At 39.0% G+C, this 22512-nt stretch overlaps 1 protein-coding gene across 3 annotated transcripts in view; it reads right to left on the bottom strand.

Moving 5' to 3' along the window:
• Window positions 1-22512, bottom strand: part of epha3 (eph receptor A3) — a 244779-nt gene that overhangs the window by 41276 nt on the left and 180991 nt on the right. Inside the window, exons 7-13 of one of the 3 annotated variants that reach the window (XM_043701195.1) lie at window positions 18078-18240; window positions 17593-17695; window positions 13015-13082; window positions 10067-10192; window positions 9236-9421; window positions 7991-8052; window positions 7684-7893 (exon numbers count right to left, since the gene is read on the bottom strand). In XM_043701195.1, the coding sequence (XP_043557130.1) occupies window positions 7684-7893; window positions 7991-8052; window positions 9236-9421; window positions 10067-10192; window positions 13015-13082; window positions 17593-17695; window positions 18078-18240 (918 nt within the window). The remainder of the gene's footprint in view (window positions 1-7683; window positions 7894-7990; window positions 8053-9235; window positions 9422-10066; window positions 10193-13014; window positions 13083-17592; window positions 17696-18077; window positions 18241-22512) is intronic. The other 2 variants (XM_043701196.1, XM_043701197.1) reach the window with 2 other exon arrangements.

The following is a 22512-nucleotide window of genomic DNA, read 5'->3' as shown; positions in this document are numbered from 1 at the left end:
TATGTTGCTGGAGCAAACACCTCAGCCTGATACTTTCGTGCAAGATCCTTTGCCAGCTCTCAAGTGCAGAAAAATAAAATCACACGACAGCAAGGAAAACACAGCTGCATGTTAAACTGACTAAATCAATTTGAATATTTTACTGATCTGTTAGCTATTTATCTCTTCTTCTGAAGCAGTGTATATCTTTCTATTATTACTCCTCAAAGGCTTTCAACATAGTTTAAACAGAACCGCTATTTCGCATGGTAATTAGATGCAAGGCAATATTCAAATCAGAATTTCATAATCAGCAGGTTGCTTTGCCTGTTGTTGTTTTAACTCTTAGAGTGCAGGACCAAAGAAATTATCTATAAACCTTTTTTAAAGCCGTCAGTTCAGGCATTATTACGTTTAAAGTCAAAATTATACTAAGAATGGCATTTGAACGTCTGGAGTAGATTTATCACTGTAATCTTAGTCTTTAACTATAAAACCAAATGATTAGAATAATTTTAGTTCAAGTTAATTATGAAAAAAATACATATTTTAAACATTTGCTACTTTCACTTCCCCCAATCTTTCTCTATTCATTATTCGTTCAACTTTGTTCTTTTTCTTCCTAATTTAACCTATTTTTCTAGCTGCTTTGCTCACTCCTCCCTAAAATCATAATTTATGGTTGAAAACTTTCATTGTATTAATAAAAGAAAAGTAAGTTTCTCTTAAGGGGTGATGTAATGCTAAGAAAATCACAGGACAGAGCAGCTTGTAAACATAAGAACTGTGAGAATGGAATTTCATTAGAAGTAGCATTGGATCACGCACATCTGCAATAACGATTCTTTAACACTTCACAAGCAGCTAATGAGGCGCCTAACCACAATAAATGTCAAAACTTCCATAATCCAGCTGTGAAGTATGGATTGTTGAAGAATGTGTTTGACTGGAAGGAAGTTAAAAAGAAACAATTCAGTGGCGATGTCCTGTAAATGGAGGTGAGCACAATAATGGATTGATGCAAATGTGTTTTTTTACTGCAAGACAATTGCCTATTGGTACTCAGGCAGGAAACGTGGCAGTTCATCACAGGCATGGTCAATACCACCTCATCAGAAGGAAGGAGGTCTAGAAAAAGGTGCATGATTGTAATGAAGCATGGCAGAAATATGACTATCTTAAAAGTCCAGGATGTATAGATACAAAAAGGAAATCAACAGCTGTGAAAAATAAATGGGTCATCCATTGGCAAGGAAGCAGTAAATAAATTGTTGGGAAACAAAAATGCAGATTTTTTCCGATACAATATGGATGCCAGAACAGCTGATAATGCACCACACATTGGTCAAACCTGAATCTCCATTACCTGATGGTTTCAAAATAAGGATTATAGATTTAATTGACTTCCATAGGTGAATCCTCAGATATGAGAACATTTGAGAGATTAGGAATTGTTTAGAACTGTCAAAATTAAATTAGAGGATAGAGCTAATGGTATTTATTATGCAAAATATATTCTTGTACTATGCAAAACATAGAACAAACACTGTTGATGGACAAGTTGAAAATGTCATTCTTATCATTCTTATTTTTCTTTTCTTAATAATGTTCATGCCTCATTCTCTGGTTCATCATAAGATGTTATGTCCATTTCGAATATTTGTACTTCTAGTTTCACAGTTTCAAATAGGAATGGGGATGATAGGTGTTCATGGGATATTTCTCTTTGATTGCTTATTTATATTAGAAGTATGATTGTCCATTTGGATTTTGTAATATCATTTACTTGCACTTTTTAAACTTGTCATCAACAGTGTTTGTGTTTTGATGTGATACGTCATAATTATTCTTTGTTTTGCATAATACAGATGATTAGCTCTACCCTCTAATTCAATCTTGACAGTTCTAAACAGTTCCCAATCTCTTCAGGGACTAAATTGTTCTTGACTTCTGTCCTAGATGGATACTAGGTACATGACCGAGAGGAAGAAGAAAAAGACATGGGAGAGGCAGCAATGAGGCGTGCTAGCTAGATGCTTAACATCCATGGACAGAGCTGGACTAATGTCACCATAAAGGTTCGCAGGCTACTAACTTGCTTGCTTCAGCAATCTCTTACCTCCGGTCCCAACCAAGACCTGCATTGGGAGCTGGGATCCAACTCCAGCCTATTTCTATATAACCAAAAACACAAAGCCAAGTGCGGACAGGCACTGTCAGGCAACAGGAAAGAATATAAAATCTCCTCAGTCGCAAGTCCCACCATAAAGTGGAAAAGTCTTATTCCATGACTGCAATCTGGATCTCTGCCTACCATTGAGAAAGATGCCCGGGGATGTGAATGTGTCAAGGATTGTTCCTGATGTAGCTCCAACATTTTCTTAGTCACCCACAACCCTTTTCATATTTCCAAACCTGCCCAAATGGGTTGGACCAATCCAGTACAAGCAATGTTTATATAAAAACAAAACACTGTGGATGTTAGACATCTGAAATAAAAACAGAAAGTGCTGGAGAAATTCAGCAGGTGTGGAGAGAAAAAAAATGAAGTTATCATTTCAAGTCCATTTCTTTAGAAATAAAAGAAGCTGGGAAATATTTATGGCTTTTTTACAGTGAACTCCTGGTTTGCCCACAGCTCCTCATGCACTCCTCCTCCACTGTGCCCACGTAATATCTGTTGGTCTGGAATATCCATTACCTTCTGTGCACAAAACAAAACCATCCTCTCCTCTCCTGCTTTATTGTGCAACCTCCCAAACAGTAAGTGTTTTTGTACTATTTAATTATTTCACCGCTTTGGTGATTATAGGAACATTTGTCAGCTTATAGCCTAAACAGTCTTTAGTTAGATATGGAACTGAAAAGCTCACATTTTGCCATGAGTTCTGTAACTATGGCAAATAAACACATCATTAAAAGTTTAATTATGCTTTTAGCAAGTTAACTTTTCTTTTTCTCTGCCTTTCACTGGGATAGTCAGAGGCCTTTTTTGCCCCAAGGTGGAAAGCAATAGTTCAAGGTGAAAGGGGAAAAGTTTAAGGGAGAAGTGTGGGGAAACTCTTTCACACAGAGGGTGGTGGGAGCCTGGAACACACTGCCAGTGGAGGTGGGGGAAGCTGGCACATGAGCAATGTATAGCACTGCACGGTGACTCAGTGGGTTGTACTGCAGCCTCACAGCACCAGGGACCCAGGTTTGATTACATCCTTGGGTGACTGTCTATGTGGAGTTTGCACATTCTCCCCATGTCTGTGTGGATTTCCTCCAGATGCTCCAGTTTCCTCCCACAATCCAAAGATGTGCAGGTCAGGTGGAATGGCCATGTGCCCATAGTGTTAGGTGCATTAGTCAGAGGGAAATGGGTCTGGTATGGGTTACTCTCCAGAGGGTCAGTGTAGACTTGTTGGGCTGAACGGCCTGTTTCCAAACTGTAGGGAATCTAATCATAAGGTGTAACTTGATATACGTATGAATGGGGTGCGAACAGATGAATTGAAACCGTGTATGTGCAATAAGTAAGGATTAGGAAACAGCATAGACTTGGTGGGCTGAGGGGAGTGTTTCTGCTCTATGTTGTATTGTTGAAGGACAGGATTGCTGATTGCTTGATTCATTGAATGTTGTTCTCTCTCACTGGTTTGTCAGTTGGATTAGATAATGCAGCAACATATCATTATTATTTACTTAGATTTGTTTTTCTCTTTAATCTGGGTTCTCACCTGCCAATTCAGAGCTGGGATTACCTTGCACACAAAAAAGCACAGGTTTCATTTGTTTGAAGCAAGCTGTAATAAACTTTTATGTAGCTCATCAAAAGTACAAAAATCAGAAGCCTGCTTCAATGATATCAATAAAGAATTTAGCTCTATTTTAAATTGTAAAAAGATATTCAACAACAAGTAGGGATGTTGACAGGTGAATAAACTCATCAGCAGCCCAGACCTTAATGACACCCAGACAAGAAAGTTCATCTGTGTTAAGGAATATTCAGACTTGAGAGATAAAAATATATTTACACTGTTATTGTTATACTAACTAAAGAGGAAGGAACAATAAGGTGTCAACCGCACAGAAATAAATCAAAGTGCTAATTATTGGCATCACCTTCATCAGCACAAACTATACTACAGATGTCGTTTTAATTCTACGTAGAAATTTTATTTCAGTATAATTTTGTATTGCACTTTGATATTTTGAAATTCTCTATTCAATTCTATAAATTGAACCTACATTAAATAGCAGGCAAAGATATTTTATTGTTTTGGGATTAAAGTATTTCTTGCCATTATCTCACTGTGATTTCAACACATGAATGGCACTGCACAAAGGTACAGCTAGAGGCAACTATAGTTATAGCAGACACCTTGAAAATGTGATCTTGCTGGCTGCTAAGAATATATAGAAATGTTGTTAGTGTGAGGCAATTAACACCTCGCTGTAGTCTATGTCCAAAAGGAGTGGTAATTGATAAAGTGCGCTGAATTACAAGTTGGAGCAGTCATGTCGCTTATCCAAAAGCTTTGAACCTTTCCACTTGCATTTTACAGCAATTTGAGGTTACTTTATCAGAAGATTATCTACGGTAGACATACAATTCATTGATTTCAAATTCTGCTCTATGCATGCATCATCGTCAACTGTTTTCTATTGATGTTAAATATCAATAATTTACAACTTTAAATTTTATTTTGTCAATATCAAAATCACAATATCTATTGTTCTCCTGGCAGTTTTATTTGTTTTGTTGTAAAACCATGCTTCATAATGATTTTTTATACATTCGCTTGCTGGAAAGCAATAACTGATTTTATTAAAGTAAAATTGAAGCAACATTCAAACAACTTGAAAATTGATGTCTGAATATTTACATCCCTGCACTTTTAACATTCTAAAGCCATTGAATTTGAAGGTAATAATGTGAAGCATGATAGACAACTGCTGGTGTTTTACATGGAGCCAATGAACAAATCTTGAATCCTGATCTGTATCATTCACTGTTTCTGATACAGGCAACAGATTAGCTGTGCTAAGTTCTCTCAACAATAATGACTTATCTCTGTTATGCTTATGCTGCACATCTTGTATAAACATGTGGCAAACTCTGTTCAGCATCTTGTCTGAAAGCCTGTATAACACTTCTAAAGAGACTGCAAACTTTCCTGCAAGTCAAAAGCTCCTCTCGGGAAGATTTTATCTATACGCTAGATATTTGTAAATAGCTTTAAGATATTTTGTGAAATTAAAATAGCAGGAGAATATTCTCCAAAAGGACTATAATCAATACAGTTCATCAGTTCTATGAATAGTTTTACAATAATAGTGATTGTGAGCTGCTCCTTCATCAGGTGGTTGTGAAGTATAAGATCATAAGACACAGAATTTATAGCAAAGTTGTACAGTGTGATGTGACTGAAATTATATACTGAAAAAGATCTGGATTATTTGTTAAGTCTCTCATCAACCAACACGTTCATTCTAAAAGATGAGAGAGTTCACAAACATCGTCGCCCTGGATTTGGTGACAAAGGCAGAGAAGGTCTTTTACGGTAATGAGATACTTTTGGAAAGCTCATGCAGGTTGCAGACATCATTTAGTGCCACAAACTGGTCCAATTCATGGGAAATTCTATAAATCACCCTCCCATCACCCCAATCCCACTGAGTGCAAGTGGGGGAATTCCAGATTTCTTGGGTCATTTGCTGAACCAGTACTAATAATGTTCATATTACAGATTAAGATTTATTATTTCAATTATAGTGTGCAAGGAGGTGTATGTGTATCATGGGTTTAGCAGACCAGAGTTAGCACAGCAAAGTAATGCTCATTAACTTGCGGTCTGATGAAGGAGCTCCACTTTCTTCACCTAGATAACAGTTACAAGTAAATGCTAGCCAGTGGAGTTCATAAAGTTCAGGTGATTCCCTCAGATCACTGTTCATGTCTGAACCTTACCTTGGATAACACAAGAGACTAATTGGTGGTTCAGTATTATGAATCATGTTAACTGCGCCTGACCTTGAGGTGAAGCACCAAGAGACCATGATATTGTTATATTCTGATTAAAGTGAAGGAGGGTAGTAATGACTTTATACCAGCACAGATTGAATGAATATGTTCATGACGGAATTAATTGCTTTGGAATTTGTAATCTATGCTGTCCCACACACTAGGAAATACACGTACATATGAATTTATAAAGTATTACCCATGTATTTTTAGTAAATGGGTTATATATTATGAAACCAATTACCTCTTGAACAGCTAAATTCCAGATAATGAAGAACCCATCTGACAATAACGTACATTTGTAGTAGGTAATTAAATGGGAGCAGTACAGCAATAGCATTGTAAAAATTAGGAGTGGTATTGTATAATAGGATACTAACCTGTTATTTGTGAAGTAAACATTTACCTTCTATGGTAGCATTTTACAATGAAGGACAATTAACACTGAGGGATGAACATGGATTCTTGCTCCAATGGCTAATATATCATTTAATTTAAATTTGGCAGCTCGCAGCAGGGAAATGAGGAAATGAATCACACTAATTCAAACTTCTCCAGGGCTGACTCTGAGTGAAGAATTTCCTAACATATCTGAATTGTTGAGGACATATTTATTGCAATAGAGGGGGAAACCATTTAAATGTTGAGTCAGAATCTTACTAAATAAAGATTAGCTTCAGTGTTGTTAGGACAGCTTACTAGTACAGAATTCATATTTTGATTGACAAGCTTAAGTGCAGGTCAGTTCAATCATGAGATGCTCATCCAAGCCTGCAAGTACGTCCAGAAATTTGTGCTAAATTATGCCAAGTTTGGATTTTCCAAGCTGTGTAGAGTACGGAACTATTGTAGATCTTGGAAATTTGCCAATCATATTCACTTGCCAATCATATCAATGAGGCTGCTAGTTCAGGGCACTATAAGGGAGTGTTGCATTGACAAAGATGCCAGCTTTCAGATGCAGTCTGAAACTAAAGCATTGTTTGCCCTTTTAGGTAGATGGGAAAGATCTTAGGGCACACTTCAAAGGAGATCCAGAAAGCTCCTCTTAGCACCGTGTTAACAATTATCCATCAACAAACATTTAAAGCAGATGATCTGCTCATTAATTATTTCTATTTGTGGGAACTTACTGCGCACAGATTTTCCACTGTGCTTCATATATTACAATAGGAAGTACTTCATTGGATTTAAATGCACACAAAAGCCTTTTTTTTACTTATTTTCTTTCTCTCTGAGAAAGAATGCAAAGTTAAAGCCCATAAGTCGTCATTTGATGCAGTGAGGATGAAAAGACTACAATGAATTTGTAGCTTAGAAGAATCAGCAGAAAGAAGCTCGGGGAGCATGAGCCATAATGATATCCAAAGAGGAGTGGCTGGCAGGTGAGATTAAAGTGTACAGACTGGAGATTGCTAAGGGCTGAAGGTGAGAGAGAGGTTGCACAACAAAGATACACTTCTTCTGTATTTGTCTCAAGTGTTATTTTGCATTCACAGCTGGCGTGAAATGTTGTCTCCTACAGCAGCAGCAGAGATCATAAATGATATATTTTTAGGACCACATAGCTTGAATAAACCATCAGTTTCCACCTGCTGTGTGTCTTAATATCTAACCAGATATGAAATATTATGCTTATTCACAAGAAGAGACAGACTCGATAGCATGATCTGGGAAGAAGGATGGTTTCTTACCCTTGTGGTGTATGCAGCTTCAGGGTCATCTTCAAGAACTCTGGAGAGCCCAAAGTCAGACACTTTACACACCAAGTTGCTGTTGACAAGGATATTGCGAGCAGCCAGGTCCCGATGCACATAGCCCATGTCAGATAGGTACTTCATCCCAGAAGCTATCCCCCGAAGCATGCCGACCAGCTGGATGACTGTGAATTGGGCATCGTGTTTCTGAAAGAAAACAGATAAAGCTTTCAAATTCAGTTTGAAACCTATGTTTTGGAACTTTAGTGGGGGTGCGGCATCTGTCAATTCACCAGTGGCTTACCCTGAGGAAACTGTCCAAAGAACCGTTCTCCATGTACTCTGTAACAATCATGACAGGTTTACCTAAAAGAAAGAGAAGTCAGATATGAAAACAAAACACAGTATGATATAGATAAAAGATAAGGTTGGCCTAGTCTTACCAGACCATAGGGCTGCTTTCTCATTAGAGAGAGATAACTGGTGATTACCACGCCTCATGTGAAATGAGAGGCCAATAAGGAGTATCCTTTGTGATAATTAGAAAGGATTATTGAAACTCCGTCTTGATTGTATAGTTGTCATGATTGCGGTTCGAACAATAGTAGTAAATAAGTAGCAAATATGTCTTTTTCACGTGAAAAGTATATTTGAAAAAACAGATAAATAAAAGAAAAAAACGTCAAATGCTAGGGAGTTCAACCAATTCAGCATCTTCAGAGAAGAAATCCCTCCTCATCTGAGTCTTAAATTGGTGCACTTGATTCTGAGACGATCCCCTCTAGTCCTCGATTCTCCCATGAGGGGAAGCATCGTCTCAGCATTTACCCTGTCATTCCCATTAGAATCCTATAAGTTTCCATGAGATGCCTTCTCATTCTTTTAAACTCTAATGAGTACAGTCTCAACCCATTTAACCTTTGTTCGTAAGGCAAATCCCTTCATATTGGGGATCATCCCAATGAGCCTTCTCTGAACTGCCTCTAACGAAATAACATCTTTCCTTAAATAAGGACACCCAGAACTGCTCTCAGTACTCCAGATGTTGTCTCTTCAGCACCTTGTGCAGTTGCAGTAAGACTTCACTAGGCTTATGAAAGTACCCTCCATGGCCAACATGTTCTGGTATGGGATGTGAACCCAGAATATTTGGCCCAGAGGTATCGGAATACTGCTTTGCCATTTCATAATCTCTAAAAGGAATCCATGCAGTAAGGCAGAACCTGAAAAAATTAACCCACCTAAGTTTTGTAATTGAACAAAAATATATTAGTTTCTGAGGTCTGTGAGGACATTTCTTTGTTTTAAGCAGATTGTAGCTCATAATTGTTATATCAGTTCAGTTAGATAAACAGTATTCACAGTGCATTCTGGCTTGCATTCTGCACATGCAGTAGCAAGCATTATTAAAATTCTGACTGCTTCCATTCCAAATTCTAACGATTCTTTAGAAGCCACAGGGAATTTTATTTGCTCACCACTTTTTCTAATAGAGGATGCATGGAGAATATTAATGAATTTTCTGTTCATATTAAATTGTGACCCTTACTTTTTGTAACCACTCCTTCCAAATGAATGATGTTTGGGTGGTCAAACTGTCCCATAATGCTTGCTTCACTCAGGAAATCCCGCCTTTGTTTCTCGGTGTAACCAACTTTAAGGGTCTTGATGGCGACGGAGATCTCTTTTTTGGAGGGTAGCTTCAGACGCCCGCTGCACACTTCTCCAAATTCACCTGCAGCATCCAAAATGATTCTGGTTGTAGTTTCAAAGCAAGTCAACATTCCTTCCTTTTTGCATCGCATGTAAGAGTTAATCAAGTCAGGATTTACTCATGTTTCCTCAGATAATGGTTGTGTTTGGAAAAAGAAAATATTTTGATCCTGTTTCAAAATTCAAAGCAATTCTGCATTAGACTATTGATGGCACTCCTGCAGAATGGGACTGAAGCTCTGTTTGGGTAAGTAACGTAAATGAGATTGTGAGCCACCATACAAGCTGTACCCATCTTTTAGAAGAAGTTCCCTACTGCTATACAATCTATTGGCTGTCAATAATGCAGCTGAAATGTCTGAATTGGAGGCCTTCCTTAAACATCACATATTTTCCTTTCTTCCTAGCATACTCAAGTCCCCTATTCCATTCCAGAGCTCAGAGTGAGCAGACAGCTATCCACTTTAGGACTCAAAATGGCAGTCTTGGTTCGGAAATGCATCAAGAGTGAGAAATCTCAAATATAAGATTAAGTTAAATGCATAATTAAGTCAACCTCTCTTTGTGGGCTGGTCAATCTGTGCCTAAATGGCATTGACATAACCTTCAATTGATTTTTATCATTAACCTGCAGCTATTCAATAATAATGCTTGCTGAACTCAGTACCTGCACCAACAACTTTGTCAATAGATATGGAGGAAGAATCCAGCTCTTTGGCAAACTCATGGACAGCTTGGCTGGGGTCTTCATACGTGTGTGGATCCACATATGTTCGTAGACCCGGAAGTTTAACTGTTAACACAGAATTTGAGAAATATCACACACACCCTTGATATTAACATAACTTAGCAATATTCACAACACCACTGCTTTAGAGATAATCGTTAAAACTAGATACAAGAATTGCTCACAACTTTTCCTGCTGCCACAAACATTTCAGACACAGTGGTGTCACTGAATTTTTTTTAAAGCATTTCTTGTTCCAAATTTTAATTTTCCCTTTTTCACTTCAACATGTTGCTGTTCTTTATCAAATAAAAGTTTGGCTGCCATGGCGCACGGAGACTGTGCCAAAATCATTCCCTAACACATCTATGTAAATATATATGTATACGTCACCAGAGGAGCACTTAGACAGACAATTGGTGGTGGGTCAATCTGAGGGTCACCATGCCTCAGTCAAGGGTAAAGGTTCAGATGGAGAGTCCTTCATGAAAACCTCAGCTCATGCACAAACCGAACCCACACTTTTGGCATTACTTTGCATTGCAAACCAGCTGTCTAGCCAAATGAGGTAACCTGTTTAAGGAGGTTTTTATTATTGTTAGAATGTTCCAGGTAGGCATCTAGATCCTATTACAACTAATCTGTCTGTTCCTTCAAATAATGCAAGGATGGTTGATGCCTGGAAAATGATTGCTGCCAGACTGTGGGCTGACCCATTATCCTAAACGTCAGTGTAACAAGGAAAGACTGGGGAGTATTTTAGCTTTGAAACAGGTGATTTTCTAAGAGCTGATAGAGTAGTAACTGAAATGGGAAAGACAAAATGAGAAGTTTATTTTAACCTAAGTTGCCATAGTTGGACATGCAGGATATGTTCAAAGTACTTCAAGATAAATAGATTACTGAGCAGTTCTTTTTTCACATAAAGAATTGGCAATATATAGAATTGGGTATAAACAAGGGCTGCAGATGCTGGAGACCAGAGTGTAGATTATAGTGGTGCTGGAAAAGCACAGCAGGTCAGGCAGATAGGGAGGAAAGAGGATAACGGGCTAAAATCATTTAAGAAACAACTGGTTGCCATAATGGAATAATTTCATGTTTTTCTGGATGAATGGACACAGAAGGCCTAAGAGCTATTCTATAAATCTGATTTTCCATAACCTCTCACACACCCGCTTATAAAGCTAAAATACTCCTAAGTCTTTCACCAATGCATTAACCTCTAGCACCATGGAAGTCTGGCAGCAATTACAGCATCATTCATCACGTCAAGAATATTGGAAGGAGTATGCAGACTGGTTAGTTGGTTGTAAAAGGATAATAAAAATCATGTGATTGATTGACAATTTACGAGTCTTACACACTTGCACATGGACAGCATGAGAGCTTTGTCTATTGATATACCTTTAATGGTGATGTTGGCAACATGAGTCTATGTGCTTTTACATAGACTACACATTCATCCTAGGACAAACCAAACAGAGACGTGCACGAGAATTCCTAAGCATGGCATTCCAACCGGAACTCTATCAACAAACACATTGACTTGGATCCCACTTACCACCCTCTCAGAAAAAGAACAGGAAATGATATCACCAACCCAAAGAAACCTAAACTCATAAGTAGAAAGTGGGCACTAACACCAGTGCTTCACCGGAGGCTCATTGATGTTACCTCCTATGGTGACAAAACATCTAAAAATGAACCTTCCAGCTCAGCAAGCAAACGTACATCCAGACTGCCATCTGTTAAAAGTATTTTTTAGTCCTTTCCTGTTGTCTCCTTTCCAAGGGTAGAAATGACAATAGTCTCCCAGATACACAAATCTTCTGTTACAAAGTAATACTCAACCACAGGCTAACTATTGCAGCATGTGTCATCAACAAAGGCCAGGAATTATCCAGTAAAACAACAGTTTCCTTTGCAATTATTGTTGAAGTTAAGTTTGAAAACATGTCATATATTTTGCAACGTCAAAGGCAGATTTCTTCAGATAGGGTGTACCTGAGTTTGAGCATTGATTCAAACCTAAGTAACCTGACGAATAACATCGCTCTCATCATCTACACCATGCTCAACCCAAGCACACTCTCAAAATTGTAAGTTCTATTGACTACACCTTACAGTAAAAGTGGATGGGTATACAAGAGTTGTCAGAAATAACTTTGCCCTAAGTTCCACCAAGTAGGCTAGATTGGAATCTGAGACAAAGTCAAGTTTTGCCAAACTAACTGTGGTACAGTACTAACAAAACGTTTAATTGTTCCATCTTCATAGACTTCTTCTTCCAAATCCATTGGAAACCTTAATTGAATTGAATGTGGTTAATTCCTGTCTGCACCATTTCTGTAGTATAAGTCTGTGCAAAAGAAAACATTTGCAAGTATGCAGCAGCAAACAATAGGAGAGGATAATATTTCAAAGACAACACTAATATAATAGAAGAGTTCCTGAGAAATTCAAACTCAAACTCATAATAGCGTAAATGAACTCTCTGAGAACATACAATGTGGATTTTCCCTCTTATACCACTTTGTAAAGCTAAACAAAATAGTATCGTAAATGAGTACTGAAACAAATATTCTGAACATAATCAAAGTGAATGATACGTGTATTGTGTCTTCAAGATATCAGTTTTTGAATCCTTCTTGTGCTTATGTAACTTTTTTTTGGAAAGAAAGAAGAACTTTCCTTTATTCACTATATAGCTCATTTTATATCTTCAGGAAGTCCCTTAAAGACTTCACAGATTTGCATATATTACGATAGAGAAAACACTTCAAAATCTTTTTTGCACAGCAAAATCCCACAAACAGCATTGAGGTAAGTGAGCTGCTGCCTGAATCACTGAGCATTAAACTTAGTGTTTTCAGTTCAATACTTACTGTGGCTATTTGGGTAATATATTCTTTTGTCATCAGAAATATGTTTTGATTTATTATAACCACAGAATCTGCAAATAAGAGCAAAAGAAAAATCAAATATTCACAGTAATCAAATATTTCCATGTTCCACTGTACTGAAAGCTAAATTTTGCCTTATAGGATTGCATTTTAAGCTCCTGTCACATTTGCTTCAGTGGTAGGGGGAACTTGAAATATGATGAGTATCTCATCCATCACCCTTCAACTCAATCCCAATTCAATGACAGTTGGACAATGACACCTGACATTGGATTAGTGGTGCTGGAAGAGCACAGCAGTTCAGGCAGCATCCAAGAAGCTTCGAAATCGACGTTTCGGGATTCCTGATGAAGGGCTTTTGCCCGAAACATCGATTTTGAAGGTCCTTAGATGCTGCCTGAACTGCTGTGCTCTTCCAGCACCACTAATCCAGAATCTGGTTTCCAGCATCTGCAGTCATTGTTTTTACCTCATTGATTTTAACCCTACTGCGAATCCCCTTGCAAGAATGACACCTGACAGTTGTAATTTCTAAAAGAAAGTTTCAGTTCTAGCAGTGCTTACTTCTCAATTCTGCCATTGCTGAGATTGCTGTGGAGGTGCCAGTGTTGGACTGGGGTGGGCAAAGTTAAAAATCACACAGATTATAGTCCAACAGGTTTAATTGGAAGCAGTAAATTTGAAGTGTTGCTTCTTTATCAGATAGCTGTGAAGCAGGATTGTAAGACACAGAACTTATAGCAAATGACTACAGTGTCATGCATGCGACTAATAAGAGATATTGAACAAACCTAGATTGTTGTTAAGTCTTTCATCTTTTAGAATGGGTTGAAAGTTTTGATTCATTAAAATGTAAATCCCAGAACTTCTTTCAAATCACATTCTCAAGATAACTTAACATTTTGTAAAAACAAAAGATGACATCTCAGCTTTAAAGTTGTTAGATTAGAGTCTGTCTGTCTCCCAGTCTTGAGTCAGGCTGGTTCTATTTCTAGTAGGAATTTATAAAATGTTACATGGATTGACTGCCTGCAGATTGTGTGTTTTTTGAACAAAATAGAATGTATCTACAATTACAATTCTGCAAATGCAAATTCACCCATAAACCTATATATGTGTGTGTGCATGTGAGGGGGAGAGAGAGAGAGAGAGAGAGAGACTGTGTGTGTGTGCGTGTGCGTGTGTGGTGCATGTGAGAGTGTGTGTTTGCATGTGCGTGCCTCTCGAGGGGTGTATGTGTATGTGTCTGAAGAGAGTGTGTTTATGAGACAGGGTCTGTGTGAGTGTGTGAGTACATCAGAGTGCAATAACCAAGTTTGGTGTCCATGAGGATGGCCTTAACGCGGGACCTTGTGTTCATGTCACACTACAGGTGACTCCATTACACTATACACTCACACACACTTCCTGCAAACTCTTACACATTCACACACTCATGCAGACCCTCTCTCATATACACACAGTCTCTCAGATACATACATATACACCCCCGCGAGGTGCACACACACAAACATACGCTCTCACACGCATGCACACTCACACTCTCTCCCACACTCACTCTCTCTCCCTCACTCACTCTCTCTCCCTCACATTCACACATGCACAAATATAAGTCTATGGGGTGCGTTTGCATTTGTAGAGTTGTAATTGCAGATATATTCTATTTTGTTCGAAAAACACAAAATCTGCAGTCAGTCAATCCATGCAACATTTTATAAATTCTGATAAAGGAGCAGCACTCTGAAAGCTAGTACTTCCGATTAAACCTGTTGGACTATAACTTAGTGTTGTGTGATTTTTAACATTGCTGAGATTGATAGAGCAAGCAACCTATCAAACCCATCTAACCTCGCACCAAACATGACGCATGTTATGGTAGCCAGTGGTCTCATGAAACATTGGTTGGTGTGGCACTGACTTCTCTGCAGGCTGGGGAAGTGGAGCAGTACATTCCCCCATAAAAATTAGCCTATAATTATCATATATTTTAGGAAAAAGGGGATCCTATCATCAAAACGTATTAAGTTCAATGTCAATGTAATTTCATGTATTTGACCAATTGCTCTAGAGTCTCATCAATTCAAGTCCCATCCTGCCAGGCAATTTTTCTGGACATCTCTGAACTGACCAGTATGTCTGACTCCAGCATCATCTATAAAAGGTCACTGTTCATCTGTACAAGAACTGAGTGTCTGCAGCTTCACTGCATGGTTACTGATACTTGTCGGGGAGAAAGTGAGGACTCATTGCTGATGAAGGGCTTATGCCCGAAACTTCAATTCTCCTGCCCCTCAGAGGATGCCTGACCTGCTGTGCTTTTCCACCACCACACTCTGGACTACTGATACTTGTCCTCAACCTGGCAAACCAGGGTAATATATGACCCACTTTGCTCCACCTGGAGCTTCTGCCAGGCAGGGTGGTGCAGAAGCTGGATGTCCTCATTCCCTCAGGACCAACAGTACAGGCCACATTTCCAGACCTCACCAGGGACAGCACTGTCTCAGCCATCCAGAGGAATACAATGTAGGAAGAAGGTCAATCACTTTCTCCACTCTGCAAGTGTAAGTGCAGCCATCTTCTCTCCAATAGATCACACTCTCTGCTACCGTACCCATATCCCACCCAAGGCTGATGTTCTACCACTTTCTCTAGTTCCTGAAATATTTTCCCTCACTTACTATCACCCACCCCAACACCCAGCACCACTAACCCAGCATGATTCCTGTGCTGACTCCTCCCCAACTGCACCAAAAGGAAATAGCTATTCCATCCATTTTCATCTCCCAAAAAACCTCCCTCTCTCTCATTCCAGGTGAAAAAGAGCCCACTATAAGGCAAAGAAGAGTCAAGATGGGTGGTGAGCTTCTTCACATTTAGCTCCTCATCTTTTATGTGGAGAAGATCTTCACGCTGATCACCCCAAGTAGCTGACTATGCCATCTTCTGCACTGGCATCACAGGCTGCCTTTGACTTACTGTGCTGGGACATCCTGACTCTTGACTCACTTGAGGACTGCTGACAACTATGGCATATTTCCTGGCTTTGTGTCTGTGTTAAATGATATGGCTTGTGAGCATGGTGTCTCTGACTGAGTGGGCAAAGGGCAAAAAGGCAAGGCAATGAATGCAAGGCAGGGATGCTGTAAGCACCCAGGTCAAGTTGGAATGTGTGACAGCAAGTGAACAGGTTGGAAATGCAGCCTGATCTAATCCACCTACTGGTATCAGAAGCTGCCCTTGACCATTAGAATAACAGATGCTACTACAGCCTAAGATGCAGCATTTCCATTCAGATGCACTTTGTAAGTGGATAGGAGATGTATCATGAGGAATAATAGTGGCTAACATATGTCTATGGATGTGGGGTGCATGTGGCTATTGCCCATCTAGTGTGCCCAGAGATGTTGGTGCCCAATGTCTAACAATGGAAGTCTTTTAGAGCAAGTGATGAGCTGAGTTTGCCAGGTACCCACACTGATTTCCATGTCAAGAATTCCCAGTATCTAATTTGTTCTGCACATTTAATAAGATAGGAAACAGCATGTTAATGAGGAAGGCATGTGCCACTAATAAACCTGTTAAGGAATAACCATCCTTAATAGGCAACACGGCACTTCCTATTGATAAACTTGCCTCGAAGACAAGCTTCTAATATCAAGATAGACCTTGTTGGACTTCTGGTGTAATTCTGCCACAAAATCTACCCATACCATTCAGGGTCCAATGAAATTCCACCCAATATAACTATTTCCATTAATATATCAATTTGTGTTATTAAATCATGTACAATGAAGCATGATTCATCAACTTCACTATTTAATCCATTGTGTGACCATGCTGTGGCTTTAAGAGGCTATTTTATCCTGTGTTTTTTTTTGAAGCAAGGTTGTAAGGCAGAGGCATCAAGCACTTTACAAAAACTACTAGAGTAAACAGCTTCTGAGGCCTTGAGCATTTTTTTAAAAGTTGGAACAGTAGAGGCAGCCTGGCTGGGCGTGGGCCAGCTCTCACAGTCTAGGCTATCTAGTTTTTTTTAGTTTTAGGGTTAGCTTTAAGCAGTTGCTGTTGTGGGCTTGAAGAGATAGAAGTTATCTTTATCTCTGTTTATAGTTGGAAACTAGGGTTTCTCTCTGCTACTGAATTATCTGTGAGACAAATCTATTTTTTCTGAATTTTGCCAAGGGGTGTGTTTATGGGATGTTACTTTATTGGAATAGATAATTAGTAATAGTTACTGCATCTCTGATTTTAGTATGTTTTTCAATAGAGTTAAGTTATTCTCAATTTTTATTCTTTTCGTTTGTATTTTAACTATAGTGTTTAAAGAAGCGGTGTCTTTGCTTAACATCAAGTAGTCTGACCAGTCACATTGCATTTGAAACAAGACACTTTCTATTTGCCTTAAAAATAAGAAAGGTTCAGGTGTAGGCTACCTTCTTAAAATATTCTGAGGGAATCTGGCCTGATACACAAAAATGACAAATCACCTCTCATAGGTGCTAAGTAAAAGTACCTAAGAAATGGTCATTTTACCAGAGAATATAATGTTTGACTAACCTCCCGATTATGATGTACATCACTACTGTGAGGAGCACGATAGCGACAGCTGCTGATATGGCAATCATTACAACCTGGCTATTCTCACCAGCGATGGAGAAAGCTGAAATAAAAAGAGAAAGAAACCTGGTTCTTTTAGGCAGAGCAGAACATTTAGGGAGAACAGAAAATACAACAAACACTGCATGAGCGACCAGCTGGAAACAAAAATGACCGGGTACATTTCACATCAAGGAGGTCAAATTATATCATTAATTGCACATTATTATCCATTGGCTGAACCTCTGTGATAAAATTACAACACGGTAATCAGATCCTGAGCTCATACCTTTGCAAGCGCAACAGCCAATCCTACTGCTGATATTTTCCAGAAATGTCTTTGCAACTGATACTAAATTGACGGATCTACAGTTACCTTGCTTCTCCCTCCCAGATTTTTAACTCTTCAAGTGCTTATCATTTCAAGAAAGCTAACTTTCACTTACAGTCTGGACTGGTCTCAAATTCAAACTTGCGACTGGGCATCCCATATCCAGCTGCGGTCCGGGCTCTGATCTGAAACAGGTAAGTGGTCTCAGGTTTCAGCCCATTGATGGTGACATTGGTGCCCTTCGATCTCATGATAGTGTAACTGGTCTCCTGCTCCTGCTTTAAAACAAATTTATGATGATTCAGTTCTTCCTTTTAAGTAACTTTCTCTCTGAGGCACAATTCATTTCATCATCAAAAGCTGGACATTATGCTTGAAATTGGACTTCATTCATGTTTTCCTCCATTGTTAAAGTAAATGAACCATAACCAACAATATTTCCATGTGTGAGGGTGGACATCCAGTGCTAACCTTCATGCGTTAGAGACTCATATGTTGAAGATGAGAATGATTTATATGATACTTTTAACATGGGAAAAACAGTCTGAAGCATTTCACAAAAGGTAAAGGTACAATAAGAAAGAATGGATTTCTTGCCAAAGGTACATTTGTGAAAGCTACAGAGTTTGAGGAAGGATTTACAGGAAAGGAGGAAAGCAGCGGGGTGGAGGGTTCATGCAATAGCCAGGCTGAGGGTTAGTTGATTATGTGGCCCAGTAGATCCAGCTTCACCCAGGGTCATGCATATGCAATTCATCAGGTCTGAGTGAACAATGATCTAAGACTTGACACCTGGATGAATGTTTCTCTTGAATGCTTTGTGGGTTTTGAGGCCAATTGTAAAACCCCTGTTGTCAGGTATGCCAAAGCAATAAGAGGCTTGGAAAGTATACCAGCTTTGAGCTTAGTCAAAATACAGTGAGATGTCATGATGATAATGTCGTCAGGTGAGAGAGTAGTGTAATGGTAATGTCAGACATGGCAGACATCCAGACAAATACATTGGGAACAGGGTTCAAATTCCACCTTGGTAACTGGGTGGAATTTAAATTCAAATAATTAGTCTGGAATACAAAGCTACTGATGACCACAACTGATTGTCCCAAACATTCTTCTGGTTTACCTATGTCCTGTGGAGAAGGAAACCTGTCATCCTTACCCAGTCTAGTCTACACGTGAGCCAGCCTGACAGCAATGTGAATGACTCTTAACAGCCCTAGCAAGCCACACAGTTCAAAGGCAATTAGGGTCGGGCGAGGAATACTGACCTTGCCAGTAACACCTACATCTCAGGTAAAGTTGAAAAGGATTTAATATACAAGGTAAATGAACTTTGATGTGCTGCAGAACAATTATTATTGTTCTTTACTTTCAATATGCAGTTTGACTATCCTTTTAAAAGAGTGATATTATTGACATTAAAATTGAACCTTTAAGTGAAAATCAGAGTGCAGGATTTTCAATTACTTGTGGGAATGAGGTTAAACAAATATGGCTCTGAAAATGGCACTTTTGAGCAGCACTTCAATTTTTTCGATGTCTCCAAGCTGTACTCCTGCACGGAGTTTCCACTACTCAAACCACGTGGCTTGAACCAAAAACAGAAATAGCTGGTGAAACTCAGCACATCCGGCAGCATGTGTGGGAGAGTTAACATTTCATGTCCAGTGGCTCTTCATCAGAACTGTGCCTTGAACACAGGTGAACCGAGTGTTTGAGAGTTTGAATGGAAAACTGGTCTTCCACTGTCCTCCCTGTTTGATTTCTGCAGGCAGCAGCCATCCCAGTAAAGGCTGACGTTTGCCTTTTAAAATTATCCTCCAGAAGTACTTTAAGTTTCTTCACCATCTCCATTGCCTCAAATTAGGCAATGAACTGGCCTCAGTGCTAATTAGGACATTTTTCATTGAAAATCTCATCAAGTGATTGACATGGTACAGGGTCAGGACCTGGATACGGTGCTGCTGTCGACTTCCCTCACAGAAATCTCAGGCCCTGGAAGCAGTAATTAGCTGGTGAAGATGGTTTAAGGACAATGAGCTGTTCCTCCAGCAAGGAGAGACTTTGAAGTGACTTAAGTATAATGAAGTACATTATAATAGTGCAGACCCTTACATTAGAGCGTGAATACATTTTTTGGCAATATTTCACAGACTCAAAAATGTTTCTGGATGTTCTAGGATGTAAAAGGTCATATATAATAAATAAACATAGTGTACACTCATACATTGCTTTCTTTACATGCAGCCAGCTGAACTGATCGACAACAAACATACTAACAACAAACAAGAGGATTCTGGATTAGTGGTGCTGGAAGAGCACAGCAGTTCAGGCAGCATCCAAGGAGCTTCGAAATCGACGTTTCGGGATTCCTGATGAAGGGCTTTTGCCCGAAATGTCGATTTCAAAGCTCCTTGGATGCTGCCTGAACTGCTGTGCTCTTCCAGCACCACTAATCCAGAATCTGGTTTCCAGCATCTGCAGTCATTGTTTTTACCTAACAAACAAGAGGAGGCCACTCAGCCCTTCAATCTTGTTCCACCATTTAATAACATCATGGCTGATCTGATTTACCCATCATCTCTACATTCCTGCAATTCCCCCAATAATCTTTCATCCCATTGATCATCAGGAATGGCTTTTTGGGCGGCATGGTGGCTCAGGGGTTAACACTGCTGCCTCACAGCGCTAGGGACCTGGTTTGATCCCTGTCTTGGGCAACTGTCTGTGTGGAGTTTGCACATTCTCCCCGTGCCTGCATGGGTTTACTCTGGGTACTCTGATTTCCTACCACAATCCAAAGGTTAGGTGAATTGGCCATGCTAAATTGGCCATAGAGTCAAGTGCATTAGTCAGGGGTAAATATGGAGTGGGTCTGGATGGGTTGCTCTTCAGAGGGTTGGTATGGATTTGTTGGGCCGAAGGGCCTCTAAAGAATCTATCTACTTCTGCCTTAAAAATAAGAGCTGGCCCATGTATGCGCCAGTTCATCATATTCTTTGCAGTAGTTCCTATGATTGCATAAGTTTTCAACTTAACAGGGAATAGTAACATTTTAGCAAGGTAAATTAGTAATGGTGCAATCTCCATGCTCACTGGCAGCGATAAGTGCTGGAGGTTCTATTCAATTAGAGGCTGTGGAAAAAAAAGGACATTTTTCTGCTGCCAATTCTAGGTTCGGTCAGGAGCTTTATTTGAATCATGCACCTTCCTTAGACAAAACATAAATCCATTCCCTAAGACAGACATTCCTCACCCGAGTGAATGCAAAACAACCCCCATCAAAGAAAAACTCCTAACGGGTTTCAGATAAAATCTTTACATTAGGTTATTTTCAAATGAACTGCCACTAACGTTGACATTTGTACAAATGTGTTCAAAACACAGTATAGAACCAGTTTAGTTTCATTGAGATCTTACTCCAAGATAAACACGTGATGTCGGCTAATATGTCACACCTTTACAGAAGGATTCTTGTGTAGCTAGCACTGTTGTCCCTTCAGAAAATATTAAATCCTTATATGACTATTGGGTAAATGTGTTAAAAATGACATAGCATTATTCAAAAAAGAGCATGAAGTCCTGCCCCAAATTTCTCTTAAGAAAACATGATGAATTGGTATTACTCCATATGTTGGTTGTGGGTTTCTTCGTTTTCCGACATGACAAGGTGTGAGCGTTTCAGTAATTAAGCATTTTCAGATATCCCAAGGACATGAGAAGGATCCATATAAATGAAAATTGCTGCGCAAGTTGTGTGGAAACTACATATCCTCATATATCTTGGAATGTTCTGAAAGCAGTCTCTATATGATAATTGCAACATTTTGTAATATATTTTAGCTTTTGTGACTGCTTGGCATATAATGTAAACATCACAATTTGCAGCTTCTGTGAACAACACTTTGTATAGATAGTTACGGTTTACTTTAGTCTCCAGAAATAACAAGCAGTAAGATTTCATCTTAAGAGAATGCACAGTAGGCCTCCGATGCCGTTAAACATGAGAACAAAATATGCATTCTCTTAATTATGACTGCTTGGCATGTAACGTAGACATCACAATTTGCAGCTTCTGCCAATCTTGCAGAATCTGCAAAAATCTAGTATGTTTGTTAGTTTTTAATGAACATAAGCAATTTGTTTGGAAATTCTTGCCAGTTCTACCTTGGATCTTGGGTTGCCTCATTGATCTTGGGAGAAATTTGATGCTGCTGTTATTGGTAGCAAAAACAAAACACTGAAACAGTGTTGGAAAAATTAATTAATTGATTCTGAAAGGGAAAAGATGCTGTGAGTAATGCAATGGCAGATTACTTTCGAGATGTGCTTCAGCTTACTGAGCGTCAAGCATTGTCCTGGACTCTCCAGGAATTAAATAATGAGATGCTTTAAGTGGGGACAAAATAATTAAGACATCAAATAAAGCTTGTTAGAAAAATATTTGAGATGTGTAAAACAACTCAGGTTTGACTGAGGTTGAATGTCAAGAAACCTCTGGAAGAATTATTTGGCAATTACAGGGATGCCTGTGCCTAATGGAATTACCC

This window comes from Chiloscyllium plagiosum, chromosome 12 (genome assembly GCF_004010195.1).
Source record: "Chiloscyllium plagiosum isolate BGI_BamShark_2017 chromosome 12, ASM401019v2, whole genome shotgun sequence".
Taxonomy (NCBI): Eukaryota; Metazoa; Chordata; class Chondrichthyes; order Orectolobiformes; family Hemiscylliidae; genus Chiloscyllium; species Chiloscyllium plagiosum.
Note: the sequence above shows the minus strand (reverse complement) of the source record. Positions and strands in the feature narration are given on the sequence as shown.